At 33.8% G+C, this 19239-nt stretch overlaps 1 protein-coding gene across 4 annotated transcripts in view; it reads left to right on the top strand.

Moving 5' to 3' along the window:
• trol (terribly reduced optic lobes) overlaps positions 1 to 18856 on the top strand; it is a 239422-nt gene extending 220566 nt beyond the window's left edge. For 3 of the 4 annotated variants that reach the window (XM_088188446.1, XM_088188445.1, XM_088188444.1), the window contains 28 exons: positions 472 to 804; positions 1078 to 1291; positions 1794 to 1982; positions 2090 to 2366; positions 2437 to 2587; positions 2690 to 2867; positions 3644 to 4075; positions 5670 to 5775; positions 5835 to 6061; positions 6243 to 6370; positions 7408 to 7668; positions 8827 to 8972; positions 9718 to 9847; positions 9926 to 10092; positions 10379 to 10586; positions 10658 to 10852; positions 11114 to 11255; positions 11331 to 11466; positions 12783 to 12952; positions 13094 to 13326; positions 13396 to 13532; positions 13607 to 13714; positions 13778 to 13921; positions 15256 to 15496; positions 15564 to 15758; positions 15938 to 16150; positions 16350 to 16497; positions 18689 to 18856. In XM_088188446.1, the coding sequence (XP_088044572.1) occupies positions 472 to 804; positions 1078 to 1291; positions 1794 to 1982; positions 2090 to 2366; positions 2437 to 2587; positions 2690 to 2867; positions 3644 to 4075; positions 5670 to 5775; positions 5835 to 6061; positions 6243 to 6370; positions 7408 to 7668; positions 8827 to 8972; positions 9718 to 9847; positions 9926 to 10092; positions 10379 to 10586; positions 10658 to 10852; positions 11114 to 11255; positions 11331 to 11466; positions 12783 to 12952; positions 13094 to 13326; positions 13396 to 13532; positions 13607 to 13714; positions 13778 to 13921; positions 15256 to 15496; positions 15564 to 15758; positions 15938 to 16150; positions 16350 to 16497; positions 18689 to 18704 (5225 nt within the window). In that variant the 3' untranslated portion in view covers positions 18705 to 18856. The remainder of the gene's footprint in view (positions 1 to 471; positions 805 to 1077; positions 1292 to 1793; positions 1983 to 2089; positions 2367 to 2436; positions 2588 to 2689; positions 2868 to 3643; positions 4076 to 5669; positions 5776 to 5834; positions 6062 to 6242; positions 6371 to 7407; positions 7669 to 8826; positions 8973 to 9717; positions 9848 to 9925; positions 10093 to 10378; positions 10587 to 10657; positions 10853 to 11113; positions 11256 to 11330; positions 11467 to 12782; positions 12953 to 13093; positions 13327 to 13395; positions 13533 to 13606; positions 13715 to 13777; positions 13922 to 15255; positions 15497 to 15563; positions 15759 to 15937; positions 16151 to 16349; positions 16498 to 18688) is intronic. The other variant, XM_088188447.1, reaches the window with a different exon arrangement.
• Positions 18857 to 19239: the final 383 nt, after the last annotated feature.

The raw sequence follows: 19239 nt of genomic DNA, 5'->3' as shown, positions 1-19239 counted from the left end.
GCGTTTTTCGGAACTAATTGCTCCGCCATTTAATTATATAAAAATAAACCAAACAATTACTTATTATGATGCCATTTTTTTGAGGTAATCGCTATTGAAGGTATGCGATATAGAGTAAAATAATCAAGACGCATTTAAGTACCCATACTATACTCAATAATTCACTAATCTGATTTTTAAGCATTTTGTTGTATGTATTATCAACTGTCATGTTGAAAGTAAAGATTAACTATACATTTCTCCCTAATTCGTATTTTAGGCAACAACATTTCATTTTTCACGAATTAAGCATTTTTGCCGATTTACTGTAATAGGCAATTTCACAAATTCGGCGTAACATATACATATATATATAAAAAAAAGTCAAGATCAACAACAATTATCAAAATGCGAAAAAAAGTAATTCGATATTGAATTACTTGGTTTGACTCAACAAATATCAACGACTCATGAATATTATTATTATTTTAGAAGCCAATACTGCTACAGAAATTCCACCAATAAATGAACCAGTGCCTGCACCTACCATTCAAGTAACCATATCTCAACCGGCTCTTCAAATCAAAGAAATAGGTGGCACAGTCCAATTCGTTTGTCGTGCCAGCAGCCATTACTCCAACAGACCGATACGCATCAGCTGGAGCAAGGAGGGTGGGGTATTACCTTTTGGAAGAAGCATCGAGGATGTCAGTCGAGGACTGCTCATCATAAACGACCTGACCGAATCTGATTCTGGATCCTACATATGCAGGGCCTCCGATGGTATTTCCATTGGCACCAACAGAGCCACATTGACCGTCCCAAGTGAGTGAATAATTTTAACTACACCTAAACTTAGTTGAAAATAAACTATTACACTTAAGTAAACCATTACATCTTTATAACAATTGCACAAATATTGACTAAATTTAAACTGAATTTAATCTCATTGTATTCTAAAAATGTTTTATGCAGACTTTCCCGATAGCGTTTTATACGCTCCAGGTAAATCTAATACTTAACTTAATATAAATATATTATCCATAACGATACATTTTTAATTACGTATTAACTTACTTTGAAACTAAAATATTTCAGCCAATGCAGTTCCTCCTGAGGTCACATTATCGCACGAAACCATCAGGGTCTACGAAGGAGAACCTATCGAAGTGGAGTGTAAAGCCACTGGGTATCCCAAACCCAACCTTAGCTGGCACCGAGGCAATCGCCAACCTCTAAACAGACAGCATTTGTTCGACCGCGGTGTTTATATGATCAGCTCCGCACGAATGAGCGACGCAGGAATTTACAGGTAAAATAATATCGCTTTCAATATTCTTTTCAATTTTAATCTCATATAAATGTCACACAATAATCGGAGCAATCTTATCAAACATATCTTCGTCTCTCCCTTTTATTAACGCTTATGTTTCCATTCCATAAATGATAAAACTAGACAAATATTTGATACACTTATGTCTTCGATAGATATGTTACTATATTTTATAATCAAACAGATCCACATTTATTAGACAAATTTGACACACTTATTTAATTCTAGACTTGGTCATTATTTATTAGATTTTGACTATTAACTTTTTGTCGTCAGAATAGTAAAGGTTGGAGATTTCTTTACCTCTGACACCGCCATTTCTGCGTAATGTACTCACTATAGTTAAATTGTCATACACCCTTAGACTTGAAATTTTGAGATATGCATTCTGTTTCATCTAACCAGCGGAAAGTTTTTGTTTAAGGTGTGCATGTAATAAGATCTTGCATAAAATGCTTATATTTAACCTGTCTCTTTTTAGATGTGTGGCCGCCAATGACGCTGGAGAATCTCAGAAATCAGTCACAATTATAGTCAACAGGCAGAATAGACCAGAACCCTCAGTTTTGACAACAAACGTCACCGACCCGTTGCTCAGAGAGGGCGAAGACTTTACAATCAACTGTTACTCGGAACCGGCAATAAGACAGGATCTTATCTATTGGACTCGGTAAAAAAAATTATATTTAAAAAAACAAAAATAAATCTTTAGTCGATTTTAATAGCAATGCATAAAAGAATAAAGTAATATTAAAACTAACATCAACATTCTTGCAGTGAAAATGGACCACTTCCGTCTAACATTCAATCCAACTATGGACAACTGAGAATTAACAATGCTCGTCCCGAAGACAGTGGAAACTATGTGTGCTCTTCGTACCAGGATTATATTGAACCTATCACAATACAGATCATAGTGAACAGGGAGCCCGTGAATACCATCCCCGGAGATGTGATTGTTGAATTTGAGAATACAACCATCTTCGAAGGCGAAACCTTAACCATAAGCTGCAATCCGAACGGCAATCCACTGCCTGTTGTGAAATGGGTCAAAGTAAGTTTTGTATTTCCGCAATAACTTACTTGTTCAACTGTTTTTGTAATACAATTTTCTTTTTGTACAGCTCAACGCCGAATTCGAACCAGGCACGAGCCAACGCGGAAACAAACTCTACATATCAAATGCAAATTATGCAGATAGAGGCAGATACATTTGCCTAGGAATAGTCGGCGATAATACAGTTGCCCAAAAATCAACAGCTGTCTCTGTGGAACGTTAGTATCCTGATTAGTTTTGATCTCCCCTCATATGAAATACAAAAATCAAACACTGTCGTAGTAATATTTCATGTATTAACCCTATAATAAAAATTTTAGGTAGAGAATCTCCCGTCATTGACATTTATCCGAATAACAATATGAAAGTCATCAAAGGAGCGAACGTACAAATTCAATGCCGAGCAACTGGTATACCAGAACCAGACATCACATGGAATAGGTTATCGAACCGTAATTTGAGTCCGAACACCCGTCTTTTGCAAAACGGCATTTTAAGGTTACTATTATTATTAAATTATTGTGTTCTTTTATTCGAATTCACTTTTTACCTCCCTCGTCCGAAGTATAAAGAGAGGTACTATCTCACCTACTTGGTGTTTACAATATGTATGAGGGTGAGTCAAATGAACAATTTAAAAATGCTTATACTGAAGCGCATGGATGCCTTTATACCAAAGAAAAAAACTAACGACAGTGCTGAATCACTCGTACAGTGTCTGCTGAACTTCCTTACAAAACATTGATACTTAGACGCCTACATCGTTTTGAATCGATTGCAGGGTCAAAGATAATTCTTGAAGAGATCTGTATATATTGTTCTGATAACACTGTTAACAAAATTACATCTTATTTGGCTCGAAAAAGAGTCAGCATAAACTTTTTAAGAAACGGTTTTTTCGGTATAACGCCATTCCTTTCTCACTCTCGTGGTTTCCTCGGTTTAAAAACTTTCTATCCATTAGTATACTTGCTAGAAGAACAGACATGAATCACAATACTGAACTTTTATTCTTCGATGACTTTCAATGTGCTTCATTTATTGTTACCTAAAAACCGAACGACAGAGCACTGCTCCACTATGGTGCATTTTGTAATTCTGACGACCAGTTTAAACTATTTTTCAAACTATATGTAACACTATTGACAATTTACAAGACGTTTTGAATTTAAATCGCACTTTTCATTTGATTTACCCTCATTATTTATACAAGACCTACTATTTAATAGTTTGATAGTGTTAAGATGTCTATGATTTTTTCATTGTAATTTCAGCATAAATAACATCGACCTAAATGAAGAAGGCGTTTACGTTTGCTCAGCGTCGAATCTTGCTGGATATACTTCTGCCAACATCTCGATCAAGGTTCACAGCTACCCCGAGGTGGAAACTGATCCCGATGGCACTATTGAGACCACGCAAGGTTCGAGAGTAATTCTCAAGTGCCGCGGATCGGGATTACCGACTCCAATGGTCTACTGGAAAAAGAGTTCTCCGACTGAGCAGCAAGTAACCAAAGAAGAGTTTGGGATGTCCGTGTTTGAACTGGACAGAGTCGACAATATCCACAGCGGCGTATACGAATGCATCGTTTCTAACGAAGAGGCCACTGTTGTGAAGAGCGTGACCTTGGACATCATCGACGGTGATGATAATTCGAGCAGTGATGAAGTAATTGCCAACGAGGGCGAAGATGTGGATATAAGGTAATAGAATAATCTTAATTTATGTTCCTTTCGTATTCCTCTAATTATAACCTCATACATATAGAGCCTCTAAATTGCTTTGGACAGACTCGACAATTTGGAGTTTCTCATTGATTGGTGGACTGCTCTTTTTTCTATCAATGGATTTAACTCTATATTTAAAAAAATATTAAACCATACAAATCTTCGTTCATATAATATTTTTAATATTATTTATTGCGATCATAAATATAATTCAAAATACTATTTGTAATAACTAGAGCGTGTATTAGATTCCATTTATCCAACTGTCTGTCAGTAAATTTTTAGAATATGTAATACAGTTCATATGATTTGCACAGTTGCCCTTTCCAAGGGGTTATCTGTTAACTATTTATATTACTTTTTATGCAAGCAATGTAGCTACTTCTTATTTTAGTGTTTATTTTTGCTGTATCAACGTTGTGTTATAAAAAATATTATACAGTGGATTTCTTTTCCTACAACATTGTCACTATTTCATAACTTATAGGACTTGGATGTATTCATAATTCTAGAAATTTCTATTTCATACCTCCTAGTCCTTAACATTTCTCCGGCTGTCATTTATCAGGGCCGGCAACCCACGATGACATTAGTTTCAACTGATGTGCTCTCCCAGTGTTGCAACACTGCTAAAATTATAATGTTTTCTATTGAAATAAACCACTACAATTTATCATATTTGCTCAAAAAGTATATTTTTTTTAATTCTATAAATCAAAATCAAAATGTTTTATCTGTTGAGGCTGAAAATAAAGTAGGTAATATAGGGTTTTAGCATCCTTTATTATTATACTGGTTTAGTTGGCATCACTGCACACTCACATACATTCATTCGTAGTTAGATGTTTAACCCTCTCCTACCTCTGACTGTTTATAATAGCTTTTAAATCTAACCATAGCAGATGAATGAAGTAAATAAAATAAAGATTTTTATATTGTTGGTAACTTTTTTTAAAAGTTACCAACAATATAAAAATCTTTATCCTAAAATCCTAAAACTGTCAGTGGTGATACAAGCAGCAAAAATAACGAAGAAATGCCCACCAAAACCAAGTTATTTAAAAATAGAGGCAATGTAATCATTAAAACCACAAAATATTGCTACTGTCCCTATTAATTTGGCATCCCACTGTATTTATGGTTCCAAAAAAGATACTGATTCTTTACAGGACATAGCTGAATCGCAGATAACTATATTGAGAAAATGGCAACCGCAAGGAACATTTAAAGCTCTCTGAAAGTCTTATTATATATTGCCAAGTCAGCACCATAACGAATGTTATTAATTGTCTCATTGCTGACTTTAATTCCTTTTTGTCCCTGGGTTGCTCCTTTAAATATGGTTTCAGAGTATAATTGAAAAAGAGTAGAAGAGATCCCTGTCTGACGTTTCTCTCTATTGTAATATTTTATTTTTGCTCCCATTCAATGTTTATTACATTTTTGGGAAGCTTACATCTCTGTCATCTAGTCTGATCTAACTTAGTCAATTGATATCATCCAAATACAATTTCATCTTTATTGATTTGAAATTGAACTTTCCTAATTGATGATTTTCTTGATTTCGCAGTTGCATTGTGTACAACAGCCAGAGCAGAATCACGTGGAGCCGTAAGGACTTCAGACCTTTGCCGAGCAACAGTCGACAAATCGACAACAAACTTACTCTAAGAAATGTACGTAGATGGTAAAAGTGTGAATTTAGAAGACTTTAATTTTATTACATTTATTTCAGGTCACCAAAAGCGATAGCGGATACTATGAGTGCTTAGTGCACAATGATCAAAACGTAGTTGTGTCCAGAACAGAACTGTTTGTTGAAATCCTCCGACCGCCCCGTATCACTCTCCAACCGCCAAAACAAGTTGTTAGCCCAGGCGATTTGGCATATTTGAGATGCGTGGCGACCGGTGATGAACCACTGGATGTGTATTGGAGACCAAGCGTAGGAGACTTCCCACCGTAAGTCTTATTTTTTTGTAGAGTATTGGGAATTTGTAACATTGACTACAGTATGGATGGTAACGAACTTCATAGCACATATTTAATGATTGATATGAGCCTTATATACCAATCTAATTACAAATTTTATTCACACATAGAAAATATATTCAGTGAAGAGTATGACCTATTGTGATTTCAGACACGTGACAGAGAACCAAGGAACCCTGACATTTGAAGGTATCAAGGTAGAGGACGCCGGTAAATATGTGTGCACTGCGATGAACGAAATAGGAAAAGCTGACGCCATCGCCGAAGTAATAGTGACCGGTAACATACTTCCTATAATTTATACTTTAAGATTTTGATGAAAAAAACATCACTGGTAATCATAAACATTAAATTCAAGGTATCACTGAAAATCATAAACAATATTTGGTTATGATTGGGCATGAGAATATTATTATATAAACGGAATTCAACACGCTATTTAACTTTGCGAGATGTGAGAGCTTGCGTATTGCGTCTTTTCTTTCTTGCATTTCTATTGCTGACGTCGTCGTCATCCTCTCAGGCGTAGTCTGGATCTTATCTCGGCCGCTGCAAACGCAGCTGAAAAGTCTGCAGCGGCTGAGATAAGGGCAAAATTACCCCAACATTGGAGGTCGAAACGTCAGCAATACAGATGCGAGTAAGAAAAGGCGTGATACGCAACAAGCCCTCGCATCTCAAAAATCTAAGTAGCGTGTTGAATTCCGTAATAAATTTAAACAATTACATATTAAAATATTGTTATATATAGAAAGATCAATTATCATTTTAAGCTTTATAATTATTTTTCTAATTTAAAAAAATCTTAGTATTTGTGTATTAGAAATATAGTCAATGAAATTTAATGTAATTCAGTTATGTATTTAAATTTTTAAAGCAATTCTAATAACCTCAATAACTCATGTAAATAGTGCTGGGTGTATAGGATCCCATAAGAAGTGACGTAAGGGTAAAAAAAATGTTGGCTTGTGAAATAGTTAAGTTTTATAGCATTAAAATTTAAAAAATTGTATAACACTACCTTTAGTTTTTTAGAGTATCTTATTAATAATAAAACAATCCCACTCTTAGCTATTATACAACTGATACTTCTAGTTATGTCACTGATTTTGATATATTTTTGGACTTAGGTTTTATTTTAGTCTTTTTAAGATTTGAATAATGAACTAAAATTGTGATAATAACACTTTTTTCTCCCTAGTTTTTTTTCCGTTTGTGCGTTTTTTTTCAATATACATACATCATTTTCATTCGCCATATAATAAATATTCACATTTAGCATGACTCATCCCGTTTTGTTTGGCATGGTACTTCAGAATTCACAACTACAAATAAAAAAAGTATCGACGGACGACTCGTGGCACCGGTAAATTCGAATATAACGTTGCATTGCAACGGAAAGGGAACAGTTTGCTGGTCGAAGGCGAACAGCGAATTGCCCCGTGCCTCTTACCAGAACTCGAAGGGTGATCTCATTATCACCAGGCTTCACTCTAGGGATTCGGGTCGGTACTTATGCCAAGTAAAAGATGACCAAGGCAGAAAATCGAATAGTACAGTTTACCTAATCGTCACCGGTCAGTAAAAACGAAACATCACATAATCACTATGGGGTCACTTGATTAACCAAGCTAGGGGCTTAAAAGCAATAACACGTATGTTTAAAAAAAAAACTATTAATTTACAGATTGAAAGACATTTTAGAACTTTGCTGAATCGGACATCGGACATGTTTTTTCAAAAAAATTGCAATGGGTTTAAGCTCTTTTTGATTTTACACCCATCAATTTACGACAAAAAACAAAACTTTCGATATTCATAATATTATGTATCAGCAAAAATTATTAAGCAAAGTACATACACTTAACAGCTTTTCACTTTAAACATACCAGGGTCGGATTATTATTTAACCAAAAAATATCACTACACTGTAACGTTAAAAACCCATTAAATAGCATAATTAATAAATGTCAACAAACAAATACTTGATTCTACGATAGGCAACTTTATGTGAGTTACGGTGGCAACCATATGTTCCGGTTCTACGATTTATTGAATATGCCATTTTTTAAAGTTACAGTGGGCGATGATTTTTGATGTTATATAATGAATATTATCTACGTTTGTAAATGTTGAAATAACTGGAATATATGTATATATTTATAAGTCATTATCATAATTAACTATTTTATATTTCACTACAATTAACTATCACATGTTATTATGTCATTAAACCGATTGTAAATTTATGTCCATCATCTGCTTAATCCTAACCCCGTGTATAGATGTACAAGTGAGTTTTATTTTGTTGTCAGTTGACTCACGAAATTATATGTTCCAATAGAAAAAAAAAATACTAGAACTCATTTATACAACTTTTGTATAATTTTATCTTATATTCGAATTCTGTGTATTGAAATTACTTGGAATTCGAATGTAAATGAGCAAGAAGCAAGTTGTTGCATGATTTATCCATATAGCTTAAATTAACAATAAAAAATGACTAATTGCAAATACAGATTCATAGCATGTGTGTGTGTGCATTTTTAATAACTTGAAAAGATTGGTAACAATGATTGCAAAATTAATCATTGTAAATATAAATACTCTTTGTAACTAATAATGCTTGTAATATAAACATATAAAGATGAGTATATATGATTTTTTCATTATTCAATATATAAATTACATAATAGTTTATATGTAATTCTAACAGTGTAAAACATATGTTTCAGGACCTTTGATGAATTCTGTGATCATTAGACCGGAAACGCTCTCGATAAAAGAAGGAGAGTCTGTGGTTGTCGAATGCAAAACGACTGGTGAAAACTTCAACTTAAGGTGGTCAAAGGAGTCGTCACGGGAAAGACCTAGCACACAAGTAAGTACAATATTAATTTCATACACCATATCTCTTTTGTAAATAATAATGTAGTTCTTAAGTTGCTTTACCATCTTAAAATTAAGTAATCTATATAAAACGAAAACATTTTATAATCCCATAATTGTTAAGCATCTGCTTCCTGCATCTTGTTTTCTAAAAAGAAAATAAATATTATAATACCATGTGGGAGGAAATTAAATAACATACAAAATACAACACTTAAGAAAATAAAATATTTTTATTTATAAAACGAACGTTTTTAGTGTCATTATTTTAGGATTATTTAACGGAGTTACAAATTTTTTTCTATTTTGAATAGCCAACATTTTGATACAAGATGACGGATCAGGCTAGCTAACGAACCTAGTCAAGATATTTAGAAGATCTATTTTTAGAAAATGTTTCATGTTAACGTTTTTTAAAGATAAAACACAAAGTTGTTCAAACCTCATTATGAGCCATTGAAAAGTATTAGAGAATCATCTTAACGAAAGAATATTATGAAATCCTGTATGAAATATTAATATATTGCCAATCAGAGGAAAGCATATTTTAAGAAGTTTCAGACATTTTAACAGAAAAATATTCCATTCCCGAGTCTCCATTGTAATGAAGGTGAAGAAAACAAAGAAGCACGGGCATGAGCACAATGATTTTAAAAGTTTTTTAATATTTTTAGTGGCACACACCCATCTCATATAGTTTTTATTGTGTTTTAATTTAAAACATTTATACTTTTCAGCCAATCGCTGGAGGTTTACTGCTACTAATCTCCAACGCTACATCTGACCACACTGGAACTTATCGCTGTGATGGAAGAGACAGAAATGGATCACCACATTTCAAAGACTTCACACTCTATGTTGAGACAGGTTTGATTGAATTCAATAATAATCCAATATCCCTTATCTAATTCCTATTTTTTAAAAAAATGCTATTATGCTTTCCAGATTCAAAGAGATCAGCTACCCTGCTAGACGTCCAAAACGATGAAATTTATGTAGCACCCATTGGCTCAATGGTTGAAATGCCTTGCTCTACAGATATTCCGCCTCCGGTTACGTACGAATGGGAAAGACCGCATATTGAACTATCAAAGAGCATAAAACACAGATCAGTAAGTTTATATTCTTATTACTGTTATTGGTTCAATTTGTTACTAATTTAATTTTTCACGATATATATAAAACTGCTGCCAATTTACAGTACAATAGAGCAAACTTTTAATTTTTTATAATATAAACTCAATAAACATATTGTTGATAGCTTTTATATTGCAATTTTGCTTATTCTAGTTAATTATATACACTTAACTCACCTTATAGATAGTTTTACTTCTTCCAAATTTTAAATTCGTAAGACTTCGATTCATTCATAATAACTTATATTTAAAACATTTTTAGCCTGTTTTGAGATTGACATCTTTGACGGAAAACGACGCCGGATATTACACGTGCAAGACCAGTAATGGATGGACAAAGTCTGAGAAAAAGGTCATACTGAAAGTGAGTCATGTGGTTCCAAAGTTTGAAGGTGATGGTTATGTCGAACTCAAGACCTTAGTCGATGTCTACATGAAGTTTGATATTGAAATTTCGATCAAGCCTCAAGGTGAGCTTAATGCTGTTTGGTTTAATTATATAATGTTTGTGATCGACAATGTGGTTTTCGAATCGTTGCAGGAGCAAACGGAATTATTTTGTACAACTCTCAAAGACCTGGAAGGGACAGCGGAGACTTTGTGGCTTTATCCCTAAACAACGGAGTACCACAGTTCCACTTCTCGTATGGAGACGAGACGACCGTTATCCGCGCCAATGAAACAATATCGATGGACGAATGGCACACGATTAACGTCATTAGAATTCGTAAAGATGGTGAGTGAAAATTGTATAATTTGCCCTTTCCAATTATTATACATCTATAAAAAAGCTTGATTTTCTTGAGCTTCTAAAATTTTTGTTTTTCTATGTCATTATCAGTATATAAGTTATAAGTTAACTTGTTTTTTTTTTGTGTAAAAAAATACATTAAAAAATAGTTACAGCAAACCGCTTCCTAAATATTTTTAGCTAAAGGTCCTCAAAGATCCTCTATATATGTATGTAACTAACTTTTGCTTAAAATGTTTGTTTCAGTTTACATGAAGGTGGATAACAAAGCATCGTTCAAGGGCATTTCCACTGGAGTACAGCAAGGTCTTGACCTCTCGGAGCCTCTTTACATTGGCGGCGTGCCCGACACCAATCAACTACCTGACAGATTCCAACCAAGAACAGGGTAAGTAATACAGACTTCCAATTTTTAATACAAAATTGGCATTTTTTTTCAATTGGACCTCTAAAACACTTTCAGATTCGTCGGTTGCATCGGAAAACTTATGAGCGAAAATACCGAAATAATGATCATGAGAGACGCTAGAGACAAAGTGCGCGTCGACGAGTGCGATTCGTGCAGTGAAGGTGTTTGTTACAACAATGCAGTCTGTCTGGTAAACACATTAATTTATATGTCTATGGTATTTGTGCTATAATTAATATATAACATATTCAACTTCGTGCGATAAAGTTGTGTTAATTTAAAATATTTCTTTTAAATGAAAATGAATAATAATTTCAGAAGTTAATAACGTGGCATCTCAGTGACTTAAAGCTTCAACTGCTATTTTTATAGGAACGAATACTTAATAAATACTTTCCATTACGTGATCAATTAAAGATTTTCTGGTGCAATTTCGTAAATTTAAAAACTTTAGATCATAGGTATTAAGGATATCCACATTGTCTTTATGTCGAGACATAAATTATGCTCTACATCAAATTCGCTCTTTACATATTTTTGTAAAATTGTACCTTTCGCTGGATTTTTTCGAAATAAGTTGATTATTTTTTGAAGCTCATTTAGAGCCTTATTAAAGCTCGGTTTCATACATAGTCTTTCATTTGGAATTTCTGCACTTTCATTATTTTCAGTCATTTTCCTAAATATATTGTTCATCCTCGTTGTCCTCTTCATCGGAATCTTCATGTGTTTGACGTTCATCCTCTTTCCGGTATAAAACGTATATAACAACTAGATGAATTGCATGATTTAGGCAATGTTGATTTTGGACAGGACTCTCACGTCCAAATTTTTTCATAATGCTAGCTCCATTAGTTGTGACTGTCACAATGTCGGTTTTAAAAATAATTTCAAAATCTTTCAAACGATTCAGATTTCAGAAGAATCACATCTTCCTGATATGAAAACTAGTCCTAAATTGAAAATATAGTTTTCACTATAGCTCATGTAAGTTATGATGGCTATTTAATTAAACGACAGTTTTTGGAGAGCTGGCGGGGACGCTGCGTGCTAATCCTTGGCCATGGTGAGAGAGAGAGAGAGAGAGAGTGTGCTGCCAGTTGTTAAAAACACCCGCTTCTCAAGTTGAGCGGTGGTGTGGCAGCACTCGGAACTGTCAGAACGCCGCCACATCACTATGAATGAACGACGATATTAAAATACCTTCTACTTCGTAAACTCATAATTTCATTAAAAAACAAATGTAGGATATATTAAATAAAATTTGAATCGGAAAGTCTCGAGTCTCGGGTTATTTTTTTAAATTCCTGTGACTCGAGACTGCAAAAAATCAAAGAATTCCCGAGAATAAATTCTCGGGTTGTCTCGACACAGAATCCCTAGTGCAAATGCAACTTCATTTACTATCAGTTTCAAACTAGAATCTGTACTAAAGTTAAACAATATAATGAAGAATTGTTACTTTTGATTAAATTTCTATACTGAGCACGTTCTTTGCATTTTTAGGAAGCTTTAACGGAACGGGGCTACATGTGCCTCTGTCCCGAAGGATACTCAGGTCTTGATTGTAACCAAAGAGGTGAAGCTTGTCGGCCTGGGTTGTGTGGTACAGGACGTTGCACAGACACTGCCAACGGCTTTAACTGCACTTGCCCCATAGGATTCATTGGCGAACGGTTAGTATCTATTCATGTATATCTTTGCCATTGAATTTTCATAATTTAAGTATTCTCTTCATAAAAAAGGTGTAACATCTTCATTTATTTGTTTCTCGTGTGATCTAAAGCACCAAACTATAAATTGTATTTAAATCACAGATGCGAAACCCGTTTGTCTATTGAGTATCCTGCATTTGGTGGAGGTGCCTACATAGCCTATGCGCCTCCAAAAGCGACCCGTCACATGAAAATGAGCTTAAAGATCAAGCCTAACTACCCCATCAAAGATGGACTTATTCTCTACAGCGCTGAGTCGAGAGGAGGACACGGCCATTTTACGTCTCTTGCCGTAAAGGACGGCTACTTGGAGTACAGATGTGACGTTGGATCGGGTGAGCAACTTGAGACATTTTTCTCACCCTTAATTGCCTGCTTCTTTCTTAAATTTTTTTCATCTTCAGGTGCGGCAGTTATTCGCAGCCAAAAACCTCTGGTTGCTAATCAATGGGTTCACGTGAATATATCCAGATTGATGAACATCGGAAAATTGTATGTAGAAGGACAAGAGTTAAGGACAATAACTGTTAACGGATCAAGAGTATGTATTTTTATTGTTTTTTTTTTAAATATTATTTATATGTTATATGATCCAAATATAATTGTTGTCTACAGGCTCTTTATTTAACCACACCTCTGTACGTTGGAGGATACGATAGCAAGTGGCTGACGATCAACAAGGGAACAGGAGTTGAAAGCGGTTTTAACGGATGCATCGCCGATGTAATTAACTTTGGAAACAAAAATGTAGCTTTCATGCTATTCAAATATCTCGTCATGTTTCAGGTGGAAGTGCTGGGTCAAAAGCTTGACATAATGAACGGCCCAATCAAGTCTGCAAACATCAAAGAATGCTCGGAAGAATCAAACGACAACAATCCGTCGCGCAGAGGAGACATGTACCCTGAAGAGAATGAATCTTTCACAGAGGTATTATGTTAATTTATTTGTTGTTAATGTGTCTGTAGATAACATCCGACACCTATTTTCACCTCAAAGAATACCAAGAGAATTTTATTTGTAGAGGTTTCAAATTATTAGAATTATAATAGTGTTGCTACGTTTTACGAATTGAATGTTAGAACTAGAAGAACATGAAAATCTTACTTTTTTGAAACCGACTTATTCAACTTTAAAATGAGTGGTAATATATTACAATTAACACATTTCTTTGCGACTGCGATGTATTGGGATAAATTCATATCCCTTTTCGTTTGTAGCTTTTTTGAATTCAGTCTTTTCCGAGTAACTTAAAATGTTCGAGTCTTGATTTTTTTATTTCGTCTGGTAATTCCTGATATAAATCTTCATCCTATTTCTCTGATTGCCTGTATCCTAGATTTCATATCGATTTGCATAGAATATTTAATATTTTTACGAATAGCTCAATGATCATACTACATTGGCAGCGGCAATGGCAATAAGCGAACGCAAAAAACCATTGTCACTTCTCAGAAAGCAAAAATTCACATTCAAATAAATAAACCTGCGTCATCGCCATTGTAGTTGACATACTCGGTTAGAGGTTTTAACTAATTTGTGAGTATTTTAACTTTAAGTAACATATTGAGTGTTATTGTAGCGCACATGGAATTTATATTATTTATCTTGTTATTCTTTGAGCGAAAGAATACAAAGACATTATTTTTCTAAGCCTCCAGTGTGTCTAATGCATGTTTTTCAATGCCTAAAGTGCATTTACATCTATAGATAGACTTACCATAATTGTGAAGCTCTAAACAGGGACAACTAAAAAAAAAGGAAATCCCTGCAACCACTAAGACCGATGGTGTGAAACGGGGACAAAACCAAAAATAAGAAACATACATAAAATGATAATATATCTGTAGAATTATTAAAATTACTAAACGAAGAAAATATAAAAACGAAGACGTTATTCATTACGATCGATCAGTTTAATGAGTCACACACTTGAAATACTTCTCAAAATCATCCAAGAGATAATCAAACACAAGTGCAAAAGCATAATTACCGATTTACAATTTAGATTCAGTGGTGGGTTGGAAACAATAGATGCATTGTTTTGTATGAATATATTCCTTCAAAGATCTAGGTAATTCAGGAAGAAAATATATAAATAACATGGATGGGACTTGGTATCAAAAAATTGTTTCGGCTTGCCCAATATAAGGAAATAGTAGTTACCTACGTCCAAAGACTGATACGGCACCAAAAGATGATTATCACATTGCTTTTATCTATGGTATTTGTCATGGTTTATAATTCTATGCTTTTGATTTCAGGTTGATGTGCTATGCCCACATTGCATAAATGGAGGCTGGTGTCGACCTGAAGACCCTGATCGCTGTTTATGTCCTGATGGCTTCCAAGGCAGCAATTGCCAATTCAGAATCACACCGACCAACGGATACAAACCATGCGACGCCCAACCTTGTCAACGCAACTCAACTTGCAGACCTCTAAGCGATAACCTCTACAAGTGTGATTGTCCCTTAAACACCGGCGGATATAACTGCAAGGACTGTGAGTACCTCCATATATCGACTTCCAATAACAAATCAACAACTAACGTGTCATTTTCAACATACAGATCTTGAGTTGGGAGAGGACGTTTCGCTCAACGGTGAAGGTTATGTTGAACTGCCAGCATCGCTGTTCCCGCACCGAGATTACCGAATTCCTGAAATGATAGCAGTGGCTATCACCACCGAATCCACCGATGGTCTTTTGGTATTCCAGGGAGAAAAAGGAAGGATGTCCAGCGGAGACTTCGTAATGTTGAATAGTTAGTAACTGGTTAAAATATTATTTATCAAAATTTGACCTATTGAAAAATCAATGGAAAGCTAACCCAATAATAACAAAGATGTTATATTAAATTATAAGAAAAAACAATTGTGAACAAGTACTCTTATTGTGCCACAAAACTACGGTATAGAATATGCTGTTACATTTGTGTTTTAGTTAATGGAGGATATGCAGAATTCCAATGGGAACTTGGCACTGGAGTGAACACCATAGCAAACAAGAGAGTCTTCATAGCTGATAATAAACGGCATAAGATCATAGCGAAGCGTATCGGCTTTGACGTGTCGTTGGAAGTTGACGATATTGAAGAGAGGGCTAGCGGTTCTGGAATGAGCGTCATACTCAATGCTGATAGCAACATCTACATTGGTTTGTATCTTTTTTTTATTTTGTGCATGATGTATTTTTCCTTGAAAATCTAGCTATATGCAAAGTGAAAAGTGGGAAAGGACGATCATGGAGATGACCTTCCTCTGTGATTAAATACAAATGCGCTTTTAATTTTGTAGATACTGATAAAAAAATTTGAAATATCAACAAAGTCATAAAATTACTACATTTTTTTCAGGCGGATTACCAGTGAACATGACATCGTTTGGAATCATTGGTTTTAACGGATGTTTACATCAGATTGAACTCCAAGAAACTACAGATCATCCAGCCATCAACCTAGGGAGGAATGCGATCGCTTCTAGAAATGCAGGCCATTGCCCAAAGTTTGTATTTCCAATTTTATAAAAAAAACATCCATATAAAATAATAATATTAATATTTGCAAATCTTTTATAAACCATATATTTTATACGTGAAATATCCTGTATGTTTCGAATACATAGAACTAAGATAAGTGTGGCATGTTATTTTTGAAAACTAGATGTGTTCAAAGTATAGAGAGTTATTGTAAAATTGATTAGTCGTCACAAAACTTTATACTACGATTTTATAAAAAAATACTCAAGCAGATATAAATGTATATGTGGGTTCAATATCATAATTTAAATATAGATATCAGTAAAAACTAACATTATTGTATGTAAAATCTAAAAGTTTGATAAAAATAAGCTAATCACAACTAGTTACTTATTAATGTACTTAAGTTAATAAATGCCCACTAAATTTTTTACCAGGATAGAGCATAGAAAATCTGTTTTTGTTAAATGATTAAAATTACGCATAATATTATCTCATCTAATTAGTGTTGAGTTAGTGCTAACCAAACCTTCATATTTGAAACATTATAAAACAGGACATACATATATCTTTATGCTTATCTCAAAAGTATATTTCCTTAGAGCAAATTATTCACATACACACATTTTACAATAACAATTTTACGAATTCAATACCTCTCTTAAACTTTGAACGAATTTTTCAATTATCAGGCGATAGCCAATTATGAAAAATTACATTAATAAAAAGCAAATTTTCACAATCCGATGAGTAGACTACACTCCCTTAACCTAGTTCACTTTATTGTAGCTTGTATGAAACAATGTTTGTACCTGCAAGGATGTTTCACGTCAAGACATTGAATGCTATTTGTCTCTTTATTCACATGACATATGTATGACTTTTTTATTGCCGCAAATTTTGGAAAGCAGCAGCATGTCTCCTGGATCGCCGTTGTTCTGGGAGCAGTTTGACGCCGTGGAATCCCCTCCGCCTGTGTATATACCACATCCCCACCACTTTTATCCTCGTCCCAGCTCAGCCACCAACATTTTCATTTGGTCGTTTACAATACTCTTTAGTTTTTTGTTCCAACTGTTGATTTCTAAATATATGTTTGTACATCCGCACAGTGAAAAGCGGCCGCTCGGACAAATAAGTAAGTTACCTAGTGCACAACACAGTGACATTTTTAATTAGCAATGGTCAAGTAAACAAAAGTGAGCATTTTAAATTAGTTTCGAAAAATAATGTACTAAGGTGAGCCGAATGAAAACCTGGAATATGTTTTATCATGTAATTTAATAAACAAAATGAGTCACTCGCTGAAACTTCTGTTATACCGCATTTACAAATTCGCACTCGTGTTTAGCTCGTCACTCGCTACAACACGTCGAGTGTCCAGTACCGGATTTAATAGAGGTTTCTTTCCTCCTGCGATGGCTGCGAAATATAGCTATCAACGAATTTCTTTTTATCTTTAATTCATCAATGGATACATTCAAACTGGACGATACGAGTCCATGAATCGTGGACTTTTTTCTTGTTTTTATGCAGTGGATGCTTCGGGTTCCAAATAACAAGTTCATCATGGTACAGTTCCAAAAATTCAAACACTCGAGCGTTACTCCACTCCATTTTTCAAAACATAATAAAAAAATGTTAATAGACCACTCATTGCGAACTGAACAATGGCTGTGTAAATATGTACTGAATTCGCCTCGTTCAGCCTTTGACCAAAAAAAATAGCTCCCAGCGCAGCTATGAACGAGGTGAATGATGAGTGTACCGTTTACACATTTGCCTTCCTTGTGGCATGGTAAGCTTGTTAATAGACGGAGATAAAATTGAGAGGGTAAAGTGTTTTAAATACCTGGGTAGTTAGGTAAATGACGAAATGGATCCTGACTAATAAATTATAATCCCCATCGAAATTAATAATATATTTCCCAAATCATATATTAAACAGTTATTAAAGTACATCAAATTTTTCAGTTTGTTGCTTGTGAATGATTTCCTTTAAAAAACCCTGAAAAAACTTATATTTCATACATTTTTTTCACAAAAATAAGCGATTATTATGTAAAATATTGTAAATATATATCAGACCATTTTTACTGATGAAATTCTATGGAATTATTTCTTAACCAAAAATAAAAACGAGTATTACAAAGTAAATCTAATTACACTATTGCACTGGTTGTTTTATTAATCTTTTATTCTTCTTTTTATTTTAAGGTTAGGAGGAGAATAACGTGAGCTAAACATGAAATTCCTATACATGAACTGAATAAAACTTATGTGTATTATTCTGAAGTTGCTGTGTAACGCGTGCCATGCCATATAGATATAAATTATAATTTTAAGCTCTTTTTCGTGTTAAATATATATTTATATATATATATATTTAAAAATATTATTTATTTTAACGTGAGTTATTTATATATATATATACATATTTTTTTGTATTTACGTTTTATCTCGACGTTTCTTGAAGTCTCAATATTTTGACGAAAATGTCTTTCGATATCCTCAGAAGAAAATTATTTTTAGTATACTTTTTTTATCTAAAACTTTTTATTTGTTAGATGATAAAGAAAGCGGACCAAAAATAATTTTCTCCTGATGCCAAAGACATTTTCGGCGAAATATTGAGACATTAAAAAATACCAACGTAAATACAATATTTATATATATACATATATATTTATTTATTTATTGAACCTGTGCGTTAAAACGAAAAATGCTTATTTTAAATATATGTATAAATATAATTTTTGAGTTTAAAA

Source organism: Plectrocnemia conspersa, unplaced genomic scaffold (assembly GCF_051122295.1).
Source record: "Plectrocnemia conspersa isolate PC_06_02 unplaced genomic scaffold, ASM5112229v1 ptg000006l, whole genome shotgun sequence".
Classification (NCBI taxonomy): domain Eukaryota; kingdom Metazoa; phylum Arthropoda; class Insecta; order Trichoptera; family Polycentropodidae; genus Plectrocnemia; species Plectrocnemia conspersa.
Note: the sequence above shows the minus strand (reverse complement) of the source record. Positions and strands in the feature narration are given on the sequence as shown.